This window comes from Phragmites australis, chromosome 18 (genome assembly GCF_958298935.1).
Source record: "Phragmites australis chromosome 18, lpPhrAust1.1, whole genome shotgun sequence".
Taxonomy (NCBI): Eukaryota; Viridiplantae; Streptophyta; class Magnoliopsida; order Poales; family Poaceae; genus Phragmites; species Phragmites australis.
Genome location: NC_084938.1, coordinates 25,645,026 through 25,664,509, shown reverse-complemented (window position 1 = coordinate 25,664,509; position 19,484 = coordinate 25,645,026). Strand labels below are relative to the sequence as shown.

The following is a 19,484-nucleotide window of genomic DNA, read 5'->3' as shown; positions in this document are numbered from 1 at the left end:
AGAAGATGGGCTATACCGTGGACAGTGGAAGATGGGCCGTACTGTAGACCAAGGATGCGGCACACGGGGCAGCACGGCACGGCCCGTTACAGTAGTCGGACCTATCGGGCTGTGCTGTAGCTGGACCGTGCTGAGTTGGGCCTGTACTGGGTCAGCTCGAGTGGCCCATTTAGTCATCTATGAGTTATTGCAAATGTTTTGCATTCTAAGGACATATGGATCGCAAGCAAAGAATTTTAGCAATCTGGCCAACAGAACACATTTATGCATGCTCAATTGGGCCTGAAACGAGAACAGTTTCTCCATGCTTCAAATAAATATATAGTTCAATGGTAAAACAAAAACCACTCTCAAAACATCTCTTAGATAAATATGGAACTTACAGTGACCTTGGTACGGTTTAAAAGTTCTGACCATGATAACTTTATCTGGAGAACAGACCTAAATAAATATAGTCTAGTAATGTTACAAACTGAAAAGAAGAAACATCCAAATTTCTAAAATCTCATGTAGCATTCCAACCTGTAAAGTTGCCTTCCTCAAATCTCATATTGCATTCCAATCTGCAAGGTTTTGCCCGGAGCTATCTTTAGACTGGAAATGTTGGACCTGAAGTTCTTTTGCAGGAACCTGTAAAGGTTGTTAATAACAAAGCGCTTGAAACAGTTGTGCCTGGTACTCATCTTTAGAATAATCCTTCCAAACACAAATATTGATCCATTTGCCCAGGCTGAATCCAGCAAGGTGATCTCATCATCATTTTCAGCTATTTCTTTGAGGGATGCAATAACTGATGCAACATATTCATCATCCTCCATATTCTGAATGTCCATATAGCCATATTGGACTATGCACCTGTAAACACCGACAGGCTCTAGTTTGTCTATGAGGAACCGCTCTTCAGGAAGGACAGATCTCACGGGAAGAGACCTCACAGTGACAAACACCATCAGTTCGTGGAGGCAACCCATATGCTGAAAATAGTGGCGCACAATTGGTGGGATGCCATTCATCAAGTCTGTGTAAAAGATGCATGTTCCTGGTACTCTGTTGCTCATAGTTACTGTTTTAATGAATTCCTGCTTATCCATCAAGTTGTTCGCTTCATATTCATGCTTCTTGCTTCGCCCATAAGTCCAAGAAAGTGTAATTATAAGGAAAAATGCAGTAATTGCAAAGGGAACCCAGCCACCTTGTGCAATCTTGTATAGAAGTGATATCGTGATAAGGCCTTCAAGGGTAGAGTAGACAACATAAAATGACCCAGCTAGTGCGATATTAACTTGCCAGATTATAACCATGACCACTGTCATCAAGTGTGTTGTAATAAGCATAACCCATATCACTGCGACACCTGCAGACCAAAAGAAAAAAAAGCGTTCTAATCAGATGACATCTAATAAATGCTAACTTTGTGCATTATTTACCATGCATCAGTACAAGTGGTGATGTGTTTTCCTTCTACTTTCTGTAACGATAACAGTACTGTTTATAATAACATGTAAACTGCATCAGGATAACCATGATTTTTCTACAAACTACTAATTTTATTTTATGCGATATCACCACTTCTTTAAAAGTAAACAAGTGTGCGGCCCGTGACGTACTAACAAAGATAAGAAGGGAAACAAACAAACAAAACTAATACAAGCATGTGCTAGATTGCTTACCATAGGCTTGCCCAATCTCTGGTCCACCCTTAAAACCAACAGTAATCAAGATACAAACGATCAACAAAAAGTAGTTGATCTCTGGAGAGTATACTTGGCCTTCGTATTTTTCTGAGGTATGCTTCATGGTGACTCTAGGAAAACAACCTAAAGCAATTGATTGCCTGATGATGGAGAAACTGGCAGATATCAATGCCTGGCTTGCAACGATGGCAGCCAGAGTAGCTACGACAAACATGGGCCAAAACAATGGCTCTGGTGTACTACTGTAAAATGTTGTGCTAAGCTTAGATGGGTTCTTGATCAAAAATGCTGCTTGGCCAGCATATGCAAGGATCAAAGATGGATAAACTAGGAATGAGAACGCCATCTGCAAGGGTAAAGGGAAGTAACATAACTAATGGCTTATTATTTATATAATAGAAAATGACCATATTAATTACCTGGATTGATAATTTGTTGAAATGACCCAAGTCAGCAAACATAGCTTCAGCACCTGATCATGATCGTGGCTATATAGTCAAGAGGTGATTAACTGGCTAAATACTAGATTACAAAAATAATAAAATATTGCTTGTTTCTTGTGGTTCACATGAAGAATAGCCTTCGATTGTATGTCTCTTGTTGAAATAAAAAAGGTATTGTAGTTAGGGTTACATTTCTAACCTGTTATGCACAAAACAACTGTTCCAAATTGCTCCCAGCCTGTTCTTTTGTTCTTCGCAAAGAAAATGTATATGTAATGTGGTGACACAGCTTTCAGAACTGGTGGATAGTACTTGATAATATTGTACAGTCCAATGGATGAAATTAATGTGAACCACACAAGCATAATGGGGGAAAAGGTGAAGCTGACTTTGCTTGTACCATATTGTTGGAAAAAGAAAAGGAGGACCAGGATAATCACACATAGGATGACAACATGATCTGAAATGAGCAATATAAAATGTTACCCCTTTTTTCCTTTCAAAAAGAATGGTCTGGCCAAAATATCATGAACAGAAATGGCAGGTGATAAAATAGTTAAAAAGATAACCAATTGTTACCTTGTGTAATGCTAGAAGATCTTGATTGGATTCCTTGAACAGCTGACAGAACTGGATAGAATTTAAGAGAACATCATCAGGAAGTCCAAAAGAGAATTGACCCGGAAATTGTCGCATTCAAAATGTTCTATGCACTAGCATAACAGACCTTATTATTTTTTGAACTACATATGCCTATGGGCACTGTATCGACGTTTTCTATGTTTATCAATGGAATTTGCATCCTTATCTATTTTCTTTTATTTCAGCACCTTTTTTTCCTTTTGGAATTGAAGAATTGCTCATCTCTGTTATCGTATGAGATACAGATGGTTGCCTAACAAAGACTAAATGCCTTGTTCTAAACCTTAATTGAAAAGGAGATCTACCACATGAGGGACACACGGCATGGCTTGAAAGGGATTAGGGTATGGAAGTTACATAATTGAAGAAGATAAACACTAATATTTTTATTCTTGCATAATTGATAAGGCCAAGTTTGTCTATACCATTGTCCAGTTTCAGAAATTAGTTTGTCTACTTGTTTTCTATTGGCAAGTCTGTCATTGTCAACTATGCGATCCTACCGACAGGTAGGGCTTCAGTAACCGAGATAGTTGTTTATATGCTTTGTTCAATGCTATAAAACCCTAATTATTATTCTACTAGGACCCTGAGGTGACCAATGTTGTGAAGTATGTACCTGAGATGGATGGAGTGAGGGCACCATCACCCATCACCATGCAAGTCCCAACCAACACAAGGTAGGTAATGACTACCTGTGCAATTGCGCTTCCTTCCAAGAACTTCTGCATCCTAGGTTGAAGACTGCTCTTCTTACTGTGGAACTTGAGATTGATATCAGATGCCAACCGCGTGACCGGCATCGGCATCGTCTTCCCGTTGAAATAAACATGTTGACGCAAGAGCGAGTACAGGGCAAAGGTTCCACCTGGACAATGTAAGTACCTGAGTAAGTATGTTCGTTGCAAGTGCATTAACTTCAACACCTTACGAAGTTGAACTGCTGAAGGATGTTGGCAATCAGAACAATTAATATGTACAACTTTAGATTGCCGCCACTGATACGCGCATGTATATTTCTGTTATCTAATCCGAAAAAGTCGCCCATTTCTATGTACCTGACACCAGACTTTCGCCAGATTTTAAGCGATACAGATTTGTCCACTTTTGAAGCGGTACAGTTATGTACTCACTAGATCGATCTAGTCGTTCCGAGTTCCCAATGATCAGAAGAACGAAAAACATTTACGCAGTGTTGAATTGACTATTGAGTACGATCTGTGCTCGTGGCAGTATCTAGGTAGGCACGTACCTTCTCCGTGGTCGTCTGCATGGAGCACGATGAAGACGTACTTGACGAGGCTGATCAGGGTGAGCGTCCAGAGGATGAGGCTGAGGATGCCGAGGAAGTCCTCCTCGCAGGGGTCCGGCAGGGTGAAGGACGAGAACGTGTACAGCGGCGACGTCCCGATGTCGCCGTACACCACGCCCAGCGACTGGTAGCTCAGCAGCGCCACCTGCCACTTGGTGAACTCCTGCATCCGCCATGGCATCAAGAATGAAACGGCGAAACGTTAGTAACCTAACGAACTAATTTGTAGTGCCGCCGGATGCGTAGATCGGAGATAGATCGAACATCTGAACGTCAAGGATTCTTCGGAAATGAAGAGCAGAATTTGCAATCTTGGATGACAGAAATGAATGAGCCATCGTGTTTTCACATCCATGCATGGTCACCAACTGATCACGCTCATGGGTATATAAGTACGTACCAGAGGATGACGGTGCTTCATCTTGTAGGACTCGCTGAAGGTCCGGCGGGTGAGGCCGACGCCGGCCTTGCCGTCGTCCCCAGCGGGAGCCACCTCCTCCTGGCTCGCCGAGCTGATCTCGTCGACGGCCGCGACAGCGGCAGCGTTCACCTGGACGATCACATCGCCCGGGCCCTGGTGCTCCATCGCGGCGAACCTAAGGTTAGGATTCAACACCAACAAAAGAGACGATCAACAAGTCCTGACGGATCTACAATCTGTTGTAGCAGTTGAGTAGAGCTGAGGAGGAGAGCCTAGCGAGGAGATCTAGCACCTTCTTTAATTTGTGGAGCTTCGGTGAAGAAGAGGCGGCCTAGAGGAGCTCAGACGTCGCGAGAGGAAGGGGAACGAGGGTTAGACTTCTATATACATGCACATGTGTTCAACGTTCTCTAGAGCCCAACTGAATACACGAGAGTTGGGTTAGGCAGTTAGCATCCCTAACTAAATGCATGCAGAGTTTAACCCTGGGCGGATGGGGTTTATGTCTTATATATATACGGTCCTCGATTAGGATATGTACTATGGCTTCTTGGTAGCTAGCTGAAACTAGATTTTATACGGTTAAGAGTGAAATAACCCACTCAGGTGCTATTTTTTTACCTCCAAACACCTGATTTTTTAGCCATTGGATCTTGATCTAACGGCCCACGTTTGCCTCTGCAGTAAGTTTTCTTGCTCCCTCATTTGTGTGCTTCCGACCCGCCGACAAGCCCCCGCTCACCACCGTTGTCGACCCTTTCTTTCATTACCACAGATCACGCTACCCCAAACGGTTTTTAACGCATATCATAAACAAGGAACGGAAACGTCTGTATGAAAGTATATGTGATATTAAGCTTATCGCAGATGAGTAAACATCCGTCTGTAAAATGACATAGCACATACGGTTTCCATAAAAATCATTTGTGATCTTATTTTTAGAAAAAATAATATTTTTAACATAAGAAAAACAAAAAAATAATTTTGCACCTAAGCCACCTAATATAATTTCAAGAGATTTGTAATTGTTTGTTTCCAAATACCGGATTTGTAATAGTATATTTCAAAATCGTGATATTTATAATGGTATGAATCTAAATAATGCTTGATCTTTAGGAGAGCAGCACGGTAGCTGCTGTTGCGGTCGGCAAGATGAAGGCAACTGGAAGATCAGGAAGAGGATAAGAATAGTCGAAGAGGAATTGGGGAGGCTAGAGTTTCCCATAAGTGACTGAAAAATCTAGTGGAGCACCTCCCTTTAATATAAGGTTGTGGTGAAAGTAGGTCTTAAAAGCAGTAGAGTAATGTGAGTTTGTGAGTAAGTCCGGAATACAGGTCCGCTGAAGAAAAACCTTGATCCTAAAGGGCACATGCTTCTTTGTTTAAAAATTTACATATAGATCAAAATATTGGATATATGTCGAATAATTATACGTAGTTAGTTATATATAAGATTTGGTATTGTATTAACGGTACATGATAGAATTATAGTATGACTCCAGATAAAATTCTAGTATGACTCATATAATCGGATCTCCTCATAAATATGAGAGGAGTGCTACTGTTGTAACTATGACCGAATAACGATAGGTTCGCAGAGGTTGTCGGTGGTTCTGCTAGAACCCCGATGAGGCCGATGTTGCTAGATGCAGAGAGTCCGTAGTCATATCATAAGGATTTAGGCTTCGACTGAACCTCGCTAATAAGCATTGTGCATTTGATATTGTCTATGATCTTATTTATTGTTTCAATATATCGATCCGTTACTTTTGCTAATAGCTAGTTTCATAACACGAAAAGCTCGGAATACACAAGCATGATCCATGTCTGCATTATGCATAGTTTATTTTCTTTGCACGTTGTTTATGGCCATGTGAATCGTCTGGCGTTGTTTTCTATGGCAATTTCCAGTGCCTGTCTGCCTGATAATTTAAGTCCTAATGCAAACCTTCAACTCAAACCAGATCCTTGATGTTGTGGGCAGGGCCGGTCCGGAGGGGTCGAGCGATGCGACCGTTTCAGACCCCCAAAATTTAAAGGTCTCATATGTATATGTATACTGTGTATATTAATCCAAAAACAAACTGAAAAAATTAGATCTGAACGATTTATATTTAATAATAGGCCTTATTTTTAATCTCGCTTCGAGCCACCGAAATATCAGAATCGGGCCTAGTTGTGGGAGCGAGCAGTGGTGCTGAAGTAGGTGATTGGGTTGGTTAAAGCTCATTAGTACACTGAATTTTATGGTCATACTTGATTTTGCACAAAAGTGTATCCAGAGAAATAAGTCATGTTTAATCAAAACATGCGAGTGTTTGTTTTGCATTTCATATGTCCAATAGAATGAAGTTTTAGCATAACTGAAAAATAAATAAATAAATCCAGTTTGTCGTGGGTATGTCAGATAAAGTTATGCACAACCACAACCGGAGCTGAACTCTTGGAAAGCGGAGTCCCTTTGAGTAACCCTTAGACCAAGTCCAAGGGAGTCTCTTCACGGGCAGATTCCCGTCGTGAAGGGATTTCCGTTCCCTTCAGCGCTCCCAACGGTTTCTCTTCACGGTTCCCTTCACGATGGGATTCTCAGGGTCATTTACTTCAGGACGGGATTCTCTCTCCGTTCCCTTCGCGATTCCCCTCGAAAGAAAGCTGTTAAAGATGAGAGGAAATAAAAGGAATAGGAACGGGGAAGGGAATCGGGAAGAGAACGAAATAAAGGAAATATGGTTGAGGATAGTCTTAACGAATTCATTCCTGAGAGTTCAAAACTGAAAAGACTGCTGAACGATACTCAGAGCAGCGTGACCCTAGAGCAACCTAAAAGGCTCATCCAGAGCACAGTTTAAACTCCAACGAGACATTTCCTGTCCATTCAGAATAAACTGAACTATACACGCCGAATGACAGAGCTGCCCAGCCCTTTGTTCGACAGAAACCCAGAAAGATTCTGTCGCCGACCACCCGTAGCTGCTTTGCGCCATTGCCTGTACAGAAAATTGCTGCTGTTCACTTGTTTACTCTTTGTCATTCACTCATTTGTTGGATGCAAGGACGGACCAACCTAAAAATTGAGCGGGGCGTACTAATGGTTGTAATTTCACAGAAAAAAAAACACTAAAAGCCTATTTGATTGGTGGTCAGAGTGATTGTCTTGAAAATTTGGCCTCTGATTGATTTCAGCTAAAATTTACCCGTGTCCTTAAAAAAGTTTGGCCTGTCAAAAATTTTCTACAATATTTATAGGCAAAACTGGTATGATCAAATCACCTGCCCCGATCTTAGTAGATTAAAATTTTGATTTGTCCTTAAACCCAACGCAAAAAGCTAAACCAAAATTTAGTCGTGCCCTAATTTTGGCCCTGTTGAGGATATAAACCAAACATGCTCTAAATTAGGGTACATCAAAATTTGACTTGGCCGGTTAGAGATATAAACAAAATAAGCCCAAAGTTAGGAAACACCTTTTGACCTATTAGGAGGTAAGAGGTAAATAGACCTGAACGCTGATTTTTTATAGAGGAAAAACAATTAAAAGTGTAAAAAACAAAAAACCAGCTGCTTTCGGTCACCATCCACACGTCAATCGTCCCCAAATTAAGCCGGTTCTTCCCAATTTTCCTGTCTCTTCTTCAATATTCTTCAATTCCAAAGTTGTTCCCCAAATCAAGGGAGATCGAAATGAGCTCCCCAATCTTCGTCCTTTCCGTTTCTCAAATCACAAGAAAAAAATGTGATTTCATCCGAAGGCAGGAATTGGTGGCAGGTGGCAGAGGCGCGCTCGAATCGATTGTCACCGGCACCAGTCCCCCGCTTCGCCATCGACGCTCGCGCCGCTCCCCCAACAGCTGCTGTCAATCGCAACGCCCCCACAGGGATGCCCACGCCGCTCCCCGAATGGCCACCCCGGTGGCCGCCATCAGTTGTGTCGCCCCCGCAAGGACGCCCGCGTCGCTCCTTGAATGGCCACCCCGATGGCTGTCGTCAGTTGCGCCACCCCCGCAGTGACGCCTGCACCGTTCCTCAAACGGCCACCCCAGCACCCATTGTCAAGCGCGCCACCGGTCGCCATCGGCAGCGCCTGCTCCACATGCCCGACCGGCCCGTGGCACACTCGAACTCCTCTGTCGTCGAGTGCACCGCCCGCCGTCGCCCGAGCCAATTTGTAAGCATGCTCTCCATTCCACGGTTGTTACTATGCAATTAACAGTTAGATAGGATCCTTTTGGTCAAGAACTAATTTTAACAATGAGGTTGATAAGCTGTTTGTTTGGCCTCATGATTTTAGAGGTTATGAGCATTTAATATGACCTCAAATTGTTTACAGCACTTCATAGTTAACTATATTTACCACCTAGTATTCCCTGCAAAATACTGTTTCAGAACCATTTTCACTTTGAGACCTGTTCCAACATGAATGTCATCCTAAAGCCAATGACACGAATTATGTGTGTTATCTCAAGATAATGACGTGAATTTTGTTTATCCTTGAAATCCGAATCTGAGCCCTCAGGTGACACCATGTAGTCACAATGAGATAATAAAAGCAGATGCACAATAACAGTAAGCAGAAACAGCTACCTTTGTATGCGTAAGACATATAATTTTCTGCATACCTACTTCGCATATTGCAGCCAGAAACTTAGAAGTAGCTCCTGTACTTAATACTATATAATTCACCGGTTAACATGTTGCCAACTATTCACTAAAATTTAAGACAAGGCAGCTAAATTTAGTTTTGCTTAGCACTAGGAGAGAAGGGAGAAAGAAACAGGAAAAGGTTATGGCCCAAAGTGAAAATGACGACTTGTTTGAGAACATGTCTCCTGCACTTTTTCTGTATTGCATGTTTTTCTGTTTAACAAACATCCTATAATGAGGCTCTTACGGAAAAAAATTCGCTTGTATTATGGGAAGTGGTCAAACTCAAGCTTAATTTATGATTTGAACTAGAACTATTACTAATTGGTCGACCTTGTTCTAATCTGACTGGCTGAGTAGCCCTGATGGAGTGTTTAGCGGTCATTTCTGATTTGTTCAGTATATTTCAAATAATTTAGCAGCTAAGCATGATCTCAGGTATGGGTTTTGGCAGAATTGCATTTGACTCGAGTTGCATGTGGTGTCAATCTGTTTTTACAAATCTATTTGTTTGGCCTTCTGGCCTTCTGACAATGTTTTCTAATAATCTATTTGCTAGTCGACCAAGACAGGGTCGAGGTGACGTGAGATGGAATAGATTTCTCCTTTTTGCTGTATCATATTTTTTTTGTTTGCTTGTGAAAGAGATTTTTGAGCTGATCAAGTATTCCCAGAAAACAAAGAAGAGTCGGGCGGTGAAGGTGGCGCCTGAACCTAAAGACTGTAGTTCCCCAGGATTTTTTTGTATCAGGTCATTATAACGTGGTGAATCATGAATGTATGTCAAGCTTGTACCCATTTTATTTGGCTTCAGTTCTGCATGGTCATGGGCTTACTGGAACAAAATGGTGAATTTTGTGATGGATGTTTCCAAGTAAATGGTGGGTTTTCTCTTGTGCATTGTTTTCTTGCTGTGACCGTGAAGTTTCAGTTTTAGTTTGAGCTAAGCTGGTCAGGTTTATCTGAGCTATAAACAAGTCTGGTATTAAGCCAATGGCAATTTCCATTCAAAGGAAATTACACGAGCAGGCCTAATTTGGTTGGGCTGGACTGCTACATTTTGCGAGATGGGCCATAACATTACTTTGTTTTAGGGCACCATATCGAATAAAAATTCTTTATATCTCACCGACATGTGGGTCTACCTCATATTGGAAGGTATTTCAGAAGTTAAACATTTGAAAAAATGAACAAATTTAAGACATCACCTGTGTGTGGGCCATCTTGTATTGGATGGTATTTTTAGACTTTACAATTAGAAGAAATAAATCAACAATGAACATGTAAAAAATAAAAAAAATCATGAGTTCAAGTGTTTGCATAACTATGACTTAAATAAAACACATCATGAAGTCACATGAAACCAAGTGGATAAGGGTGTGGGGTCCCATTGCCCTTAAATAAAACACATCATGAAGTCACATGAAACCAAGTGGATAAGGGTGTGGGGTCCCATTGCCCTTCTTTTGTAGCTAAGCATGAACCCTTTGTGTTGGGCCTCGTGTAGAGCTATAAGCATCTTTCATGTCACATGTAACAATAGTTATATCACATGTGACGACTATACCACTCACGATAATTGTGTAGAACGAGGATTTACCGTAGGTAAAATGGTCAAGTATAACAATTACAATATCATATACATCTCTGCTTGCTATTGATAGTCAACATGCCAAGTACCATGTCCTCCTAGCTCACGTGTACATCTCTCATGACTTCTTTAAAGTCATGTCTTTGTGACCCTTTGGTGTCGTGTTTGCAGGATATCATCCTTTAGCACCTTCATAACCCCTTCATAGGTATGTAACCAAGGTGTTTTCCTAGGGCACGCTTAGTGCATGGCTCCAATTCCCTGTAACCTAGAGAAATACCTCTAAAGAAATGTCACGTCAAGTATTGTGCTTATCTCATCGGATAAATACCTTATGCACACTAGCACACTCTCAAGTTCAATAGTGTACTCCATCATAACACCTAGCAACCATACAATACTATACACGTGCTACAATAATTGTTACATCCATGCGTTGTGTGGTGCACTATTACACTACGTCTTTTAAATTTTGTATAGGGCGCTCAATGGAACGTGCACGTCCTAGAAATGTCGTACAAGGCTTTGGAATTACCTATCACGTGTGCGGTACAAACCATGGACCATCACGTGTTCACTTTTTAAATTCTAATTGTTGGAGATTACTCATACCGGCTGTTAATTAGGGAGGATATTTCGGGCTACAAAATTTAGTCTAAGGAGGAAAATCCGGTCACGTGTTCCATGATTAGTACTTGACGACGTGCTCCAAGATTACTACGCCACATGTACCCAACTAAAGGATCATGATTATTGTTGTACAAAATTCTTCCAGGTGCATGTGCACTTTTGTTCCAAGAGAACGTTGCATGTACCAACTACCAAGTAAACTAAAAAGTCCAGTTGATTTAGTTGAAGATTTGTTACTTGATTTGGGGAGAAAAATCTAGTCGGTTAGTTCAGTTTCCTAAACATCATGTGCGACATGGGGAGAAAAATCCATTACTAATTAGTATTCATTGGTTGACTTTCCAAATCAACAAATATAAAAATAAATATAATAATTATGGATGACCTATTACCTTTAGGTCACCTTCTTTAATCCTAGCCATTCCGATCTAATTAGATGGACGGCTCATATGCACCATACACCAATTCGATGTAGAGATTATTTTGAAAATAATTCTAGTGTATTTCGAAGTAATTAGCCAATTTAATACATATGAATATATACATACTCGATATTTCTTTAATTTTATTTGGTTTAATCAATCACAATTTTTTTAATTTGAAGTGAAATTTGCAATTAACTGACATAATAAAACTTAGAATGTTACAGTACCCAACTAAAGGGTCATGCTTAATATTGTACAAAATTCTTCCAGGTGCATGTGCATGTTTGTTCCAAGAGAACGTTGCACATACCAACTACCAAGTAAACTAAAAAGTTCAGTTGATTTAGTTGGAGATTTGGTTACTTGATTTGGGGAGAAAAATCTAGTCGGTTAGTTCAGTTCCCTAAACATCATGTGCTACCTGGGGAGAAAAATCTGTTACTAATTAGTATTCATTGGTGGAATTTCTAAAACAACAAATATAAAAATAAATATAATAATTATGAAGAGGTAATAGATCATCTTCTTTAATCCTAACCATTCCGATTTAATTAGACAGACGGCATATAGTTATTTGGGTGTACTGTAAAATTTGCCATTGAAAAATAAGAATTTAAGTGGGGCATATGTCCTGCTTGCTGGCCTACGCTGGGTCCGCCCAGGCTGGATGCAGTAAGCTTTTCATTTTTCTTAGCATGAACAAGGAGTGGCTTTAGAATTTTTTTATATTTTTTTTCTAATTTTTTTAGGATTATATGCCCGTTTCAAAAATAATGAAGTCTACACTATCGTCCCCCTTTCAAAGTGTGAGGATCTTGTTCTCACCTGTTGAACGAGCGACGGTAGAATAGATTTTATTATTTTTAAAACAGGTATATAATCTTAAAAAATTTGAAAAATATATATAAAAAAAATTCACTGGTCTTGCTCAAAAAGAAATCCGATCGCCCAGGTGACACGGCTTGCCGTTGCCCGGGCCGCACCCGCGCTCAAGCCACTGCGAATCTTCCTCAGAGCCGAACGGCACTTGCGACCCACACCGGCCTGTCTCCCCTGTTCGGGCCGAAGGTGTGGATTGTCCCCGCTTCACTGGTCCCAGATCGGCAGCTCGGGACTATTGGCCCGATCGAGAGGCAACAGGGCAATGCTTTGGTACTGAACAAATTAAACTTGGTGCCGTTTGGACGTCGGAGTTGACACACTTCACCACCATGTCATTGCGGCTAAATACAGAGGTACCGGTACAATATTTCAGTACCACTTAGCATTTTAAAAAGGCATCATTAGAAGCTGATTATTCGGCTAGATCCCCATTCTGAATATTGACAACCTGTATATGAGCAGTCTAATCAGAGTCCTCTCTCCACTTTCATGAGCATCGATGCGCTGCGTCTTGACTGTCTCCTTTCTCTCTGTACTGAAGTTACCAACAACAAGCAAAGTGTGCGAGCTTGGAATCACAGCGGCAGGAGAACAGTGCACTGCGCAGTCCGCAGCGTGCATGCATGGCAGTCCAGCAGCATCAATAGTCTCCAGAAAGTGAGAGGTTGATCTCTGCATGTGTGTCGTCTGAACTCCGAAAACAGGGAGAACCTTTGAAAGAAAAGCAAAGGGAGAAAAGGCAGCGGCAAGCAAGCCGGCCAGGGCACGGGCACGGGCACGAGCCTCGTCTGCGGGCATCCGCATGCGGCTGTCGGCGACAGCGGCAGACAGCACCTGCCCGCGACTCCTTGTCTCCTTTCCGAAGCAGCAGCGCGCGGCAGCGACACCTCTCGTGCCCTCCTCTCCTCTCCGGCTCTCCCTTCCACAGCCTCCTTGCTTCTCTCCTGCGCTCGGCTCCTGGCTACTGTTCTCTGACAGCGGTGTGATGGTGAAGGGTCTTCACTGAAGGCATCGCCGGGGAGATCCAGATGGAGTGATGGTGAAGGCACGAGTGAGTCACCACGGCCTCGATCGTCTCCTTTTCGTGTGTTGGAAGCGAACGCCGCAGCAGCGTGTGGGAGATTATTTTTTGACTTCGGCGGAGGGAGCGCAACGAGCGTTTGGTCACGCGTCGGAGTGGTTAAATCTGTGGAGATTTGTCGCGGAGATTGCCGGGAGCAGTATCTTTGCAATGACAGGGACGCCTACGTTCGATCACTTTGCTATTTAGACTAGCGTCGTTTGTACGTACGCTACTGAATTATTACGAACGTACGTTCTAGTTTATACCCAAAAGTATTCATCTTCAGCGGAGCGGAAATATACTAAGCTCTCGTCTAGCGGAGCTTCAGCTTAAGAATTTTTAGAGATACTTATTTCTATTTCTAAAAAATTTTAAGTTAAAATTAGGGATAAATTGATGAGGTTTGAATAAGTTTCTTGTTCGTATTTTACACTAAAACTAAAGTCATAAACCACATTATTTTAACTTACAAACTTCATATCAACATGAATTTTCAAATTAAAACTCTTGTCAAATAAACCATAACATAACGTACCCAAAAGGAGGGCTTGTAATTTCCAACCTGACCTGCCTCCGGTCCTCACCGTTAATCCCATACATAGGAGTACTACTATGCTAATTGGCACGTGTCTCTCTCCAAAGTAGTGCAGCTAGCTAATCCTTGCTGCCGCTTGTTTGCCACTCTTTTTTACACTCCAAACCCACTCTCACCTTCTGAATGCTGACAATATCTGAAGCAAATGTCCACCAACCTATAGAAACCACGCATCACCACACCACACGGTCCACAATACTACTCCCTCGCCTTCCTCTCTGGGGCTGGTCTGTTCTGATCTTATGCCAGATTGTTTCCAAGAACTACACATATCTCTGGGAGATCTCTCGGCACAGACCCGTCAATCCAAAAAGGGAAGCATTCTCGAGCTACTAGCGCACACGATGCGGTAAGAGGTCATCCCCATGTTCTTGCTCCTGTTTCTGTTCTGTGTTCATGCTCTTTGTTTCGGTAGGATTCAGAATCCCTCTGGTGGAGCTAGTAATCGTTGCTTCAGAATCCTTCGGGACTATGGTGATAGGGTGTGTGTCTGATGCTTTGGAGTCCCTCTCTGTAGTCGTTGGGGTCCTTGAAATATGGATGTCACCTGTCACCTCGAGCCTCCGTGTCGTTGTTCTTCTTGTTGTGTGTTCGATCCGTTGGTTCTTGATGTGGTTCACCTAGAGCTCAGGGGCCAGGGCTCGATGTCCTTGCACGCCTTATGGTTTGTTGCGTAAATATGGCTCACTTCTTCCTCCGTGTTCATCAGACAAAAATCTGATTTCTGAAGTTTCCACGATGTTAATGAGCTCTGTTTCAGCCCCAACATCGAATATCCTTTTTGCTGAATGCTAACTATGCCCTCTTCCATTTTAGAAGTGCATGCTCAAATAAGCAAAATAGTTTTTTGATCCCTTGGTCACCTGCTCTTGATGGTTTCCAGATGATTTTGAGGAAAATGAAGATGGTATCTCAGGACTCAGATGCATATACAGGCAGGGTGCCTGACTTGTTTCTTCTGCCACTTTGCAGCAACAGGTACTGACCAAGAAGCAAGTCGCCTTGTTTAGCTTCCTCTCTCTCGCTTGGATGGGTAGGCCTAGAGGGAAGGGCAAGAAACCAATCGAAGATGCGAATAACGACGACGATGGCAGCGGCGGCGAGGAGGTGGCTGTGGCTCCAACCCACAAGAGGAGTGGACGGCCTCAGAAGCCTCTCAAGGATGACGCTGCCGACGCGGAGAACATCGCCGCTGAGGTGGAGGAGGACGGAGATGACATCGTACTGGTTGTGCCGGGCAAGGAGTCCAAGGGCTCAACTGAGAGTGGAGGGAAGAAGAAGCGGCGGCGGCGGCGGCGGCGGCGGCGGCTGAAGCGTAGCTCCGACGACTCGGCGGAGGAGGGAGTCGAGGATGACCGTGTGAAGCGGAAATCGAATGGGTTCCGGCAGAACGGAAGCCGGCGGAAGAGCACTCCCCGGCGAGCTGCCGAGGCTGGAGTGGAATGCAAGTGAGCGCGCATGCATTGGATGATCTACTAGTGTTTTTGTTCCTTGTGTTTTTACTCTTTCTATTTCATAGATCAGGCATAGAAGAGCCTGTGGTACCTCGATCTCTATGAGCATGTTCATGTTCTTGCCATTATACGCTGGTCGGTGGATGGCAAGTACTTATGGCTTGTGTTTAGTCTCCAGACGAGATTTTATATAGCGTGTGTTTGGTTTTTAGTGGTCTTATTTATTAAAAAAAATATTTAATTAATTGTATCTGTTTTAAAAGGTTAGGTTGAGTTTCTGTTTAATTGATTGAATCTAAGACTGTACGAGCAAATGCAACAATTAAGATGAATGCAGAGTATGGATCTATCAGATCAGGTTACGGAGTGAAACTCAAATCAAGTTTCACTCATAGATTAGAATAATATTGTATATTTGTATCTATTGGTCCAGAATAGGATAGTAGATATGAAAAATTAAATATATATTTTTTTTAAGATTATATGTATTTATCGAGCTAGACTGATAGAGATTCGAGTAAAAAAAAACACTCGATATAGCTAGGCAAGACGTACCTAAATTATAGGCATCTACCGAACCAGGCTAAAGAAGATTTGAGTAACTAAAAACAACCGATATAGCTAGGTAGTGCTTACCTATGTTAGCTTCAAATGCACTAGCAACTGACAATTTGCATTGGATCACGATCGAGTATAAATATTTTGTCGGAGTGGCTTACTCCTGTTTATGGATTCTTATCTAAAGTTTATCAAATATCTAACTATATGATATATATGTATAAAGAATATATTATATATGGATAAGATACATCGTGTGTATTCTTAACAACTCTGGATATTACGGAACCAAATCTACGATACTTGATACTCTTGGAGATACAGAAGGCGCATAATAGTAAGGTCTTGATTGGTTATCTAATTTGAGAACAACTAATATCCTAACTGGATTTATCTGATCTTTCTTGGTAGATAAGATAAAGGACTCTCTATCGACTATGGTGAGATAGAAGGTGGTACAAGACCCCTATGCAAGGCGAGGACGTACACCCCCGAAGAGAGACTTTTTTTTCTGGAGGAACACAACTCATTTGCAACTCGACGCAAGCACTAGGGTCACAGGAGATACTTAGTCACTTCGCCATTAGTCTAGTTTAGATCTCATATACTCCTTATAATAGATCTAGATACATTGTTTATACTCGAGTGAATACAGATATATCATCAACCACACAGGACATAGGATATTACTCTAATCGGGGGGCCTAAATCTGTATACATCGCGTGTGCCTCGTTTCTTGTTCGATTCCTAGATCACAAAGATAACTCCGTTATTCTTACGGACATATTGTCAGGGAAAAACTCTTAACATTTGGCACGCTAGGTAGGGTTTTCTGCTTTTCAGGATGGACTATGTCTTGAGTGCACATTAGCACCGGATTCTCCAATGCAGGCTTCTACGATCGCTTCGAGTTGCCAACGATTGCTCTCTAATCACCTCCAGCCGGATCAGAGATTACGTTCGGAACTATGGCTTTCCACTGGGACGATTAGGGTGGACTGATCCACACTGGTATTCTCAATCTAGCTCATTGGACGCATACCGCGAGGTGGGACACCTTGCATGGGATCCCAAGGAGCCTAATGTGCTGCAATTCATGGATACCGACAGCGATGCGAGTGGTGACGACGGCTCCATCGATAGCCAGAGCAGCCGAATAGATCGATTTGTGTTTATGGCTAGAGGAATCGAGGTCCAACCTGTCGATCTGATGGCGGTAGATCCAAACACCATGGTGAATAGTGGCACGACAATCCTCGAGGATCCACTAGCGGCGGCCGCCAACGCTAGCAACATTGGAGATATACCATCGATGACATCTGTACTTGGAGCTCTATATGCTCCTAATAGCATTGATCACTGACGAACTGTAGGAAGACTAGCGTCTCCTGGTCTTCAATGACAGTTTCTAGTAGGCACGCCTCCATTAGCACCAATCCTGAGATCAAGGAATGAGCTCTCAGGGCAACCATTACGAGGCTTCATTGGCTCGACTGCAGCTGAGCCTCGGCAGTGATGTTTTTAGCACTCCAGATGCTAATGTCCAGGGAGCCCATCTGATCCTGAGATCTCTTCTGGAGTTGGATCCGACAAATCCTTTAACCCCTATGGTTAATCAGGTCATGACCCTATTTGATGCGGCTCAGATCCAAGTTTCTCAAGCGAACAATCCTGACATCTATAGGTCCTCTAGCCGGCAAGGTGCTGGTTCGAGGAACCACAGACGTAGATGCTCTCGAGTAGAAGGGTTGCAAGCAGGCTACTCGGGAGGTCGACCCCGAGTACATCCCTGTAGGTTGAATTGCAACTGCCCCATCCATGAGCACAGAAATTAGGGAGACCTAAGGAACCTCATCTCTCACAATAAACGTGATTTACGGGAGGTTATCAATAACAACCATGAGGAGCGCCGTGAGTATGATCGACACTATAGTGATCGAAGATCTCTTGGACAGAATGATCGATGTGACTCCCCTATTTGAAGGGACAGGTATGACAATCCTCCTCTTCCACCTCCTGAGGAATTCGACGGAGGTTGCGAAGCCTTTGTCCTAGAGCTCCGCTCGATACAGTGACCCAAGAAGTTCAAGGCGGGCTCAATCCAGAAGTACGACATGAAGCTCAACCCCATTGAGTGGTTGCAGATCTATACCATAATTATTCGAGTAGCAGGTGATGATAACAAGGTAATACCCAATTACCTGCTAACCGCACTTGATGGACCGACAAGGTTCTAGTTGTTGAACCTACCTCCCAACTCGATCCGATCATGGGCCGAGTTGAAGGCTCAGTTCATAGCCAACTTTCAGGGTACTTTCGAGCGCATAGGAACGGAGAACGATCACCATCAACTAAACCAAGGAAAGGACAAGTCCCTCCGAGACTTCATCTGATGATTCAGTGACAGGCGAAACATGATCCTGGATATTTTCAATAAATTGGTCATCATCGCCTTCAAGAGAGGCGACAAGAACACAAATCTAGTCAGGAAGATTGCTACCCGGAAGATCTAGATGGTCAAGGAGCTCTTTGAGTTGGCTAACAAATATGTAAAGAAAGCTGAAAATTAGGCACACGCCAAAAACCCTCAACCTGGCAAGGACAATCCTGAGTCTTCGAAGAACGAGGGGAAGAAGGGCAAGCCTGGTGACAAGCACAAGGGTCTGGACACAACTGTAGCTATGGTCAATAGGAACAAGTCGCGCAACACCAGGGATAGTAAAGGTCTGAGTCGAGGTGGCAAGAAGTGGTGCCCTGTTCATCGGACCAGTTAGCATGACTTTGACGAATGCTACATCCTCAAAAAGAAGGTCAAAGACAAGCTCAAAGCCTTCCCTGTTGAGCACCACAACAAATAGGCTAAGCTAGACGCTAAAGTTGACGAGCCCGAGTTCCACGAGCTTGACCAAAGTTTGGCACACATCTTCGGAGGATCCGCCGCATACAAGTCCAAAAGACAATACAATGTGATCGAACGAGAAGTTAACCTGGCTCTCAACGGCCCTACTCGGTACCTCAGGTGGTCGAAAATTCTGATTACCTTCAACCAAGTCAACCATCCACCCGCGGTCCCACATCCTGGTCAATATCCAGTCATGGTACAACTGACTATCCTCAACATCAAAGTTTCTC

The 19,484-nt window shown here is 42.8% G+C and overlaps 2 protein-coding genes across 2 annotated transcripts; one reads left to right on the top strand and one right to left on the bottom strand.

Moving 5' to 3' along the window:
- Window positions 1-539: 539 nt before the first annotated feature.
- Window positions 540-4,677, bottom strand: LOC133898479 (potassium transporter 26-like). Its single transcript, XM_062339194.1, has 8 exons — window positions 4,492-4,677; window positions 4,032-4,254; window positions 3,399-3,647; window positions 2,717-2,767; window positions 2,337-2,597; window positions 2,114-2,166; window positions 1,671-2,040; window positions 540-1,354 (listed from the first exon to the last, which is right to left on the bottom strand). The coding sequence occupies exons 1-8, from the start codon at window positions 4,675-4,677 to the stop codon at window positions 540-542; spliced, it is 2,208 nt and encodes a 735-aa protein (XP_062195178.1).
- Window positions 4,678-14,436: 9,759 nt separating this feature from the next.
- LOC133898431 (uncharacterized) lies at window positions 14,437-16,004 on the top strand. Its single transcript, XM_062339122.1, has 2 exons — window positions 14,437-14,688; window positions 15,312-16,004. Exon 2 carries the CDS (start codon window positions 15,369-15,371, stop codon window positions 15,789-15,791), a length of 423 nt encoding a protein of 140 aa, XP_062195106.1. The 5' UTR covers window positions 14,437-14,688; window positions 15,312-15,368; the 3' UTR covers window positions 15,792-16,004.
- The last annotated feature ends 3,480 nt before the right edge of the window (window positions 16,005-19,484 follow it).

Coding starts and splice junctions, on each gene's coding strand:
- LOC133898479 (XM_062339194.1), bottom strand. CDS start 4,677: ATGGAGCACCAGGGCCCGGGCGATGTGATCGTCCAGGTGAACGCTGCC. Junction 4,255..4,491: donor TGAAGCACCGTCATCCTCTG/GTACGTACTTAT, acceptor TGGCGGATGCAG/GAGTTCACCAAGTGGCAGGT. Junction 2,167..2,336: donor AGTTGTTTTGTGCATAACAG/GTTAGAAATGTA, acceptor GATCATGATCAG/GTGCTGAAGCTATGTTTGCT.
- LOC133898431 (XM_062339122.1), top strand. CDS start 15,369: ATGGGTAGGCCTAGAGGGAAGGGCAAGAAACCAATCGAAGATGCGAAT.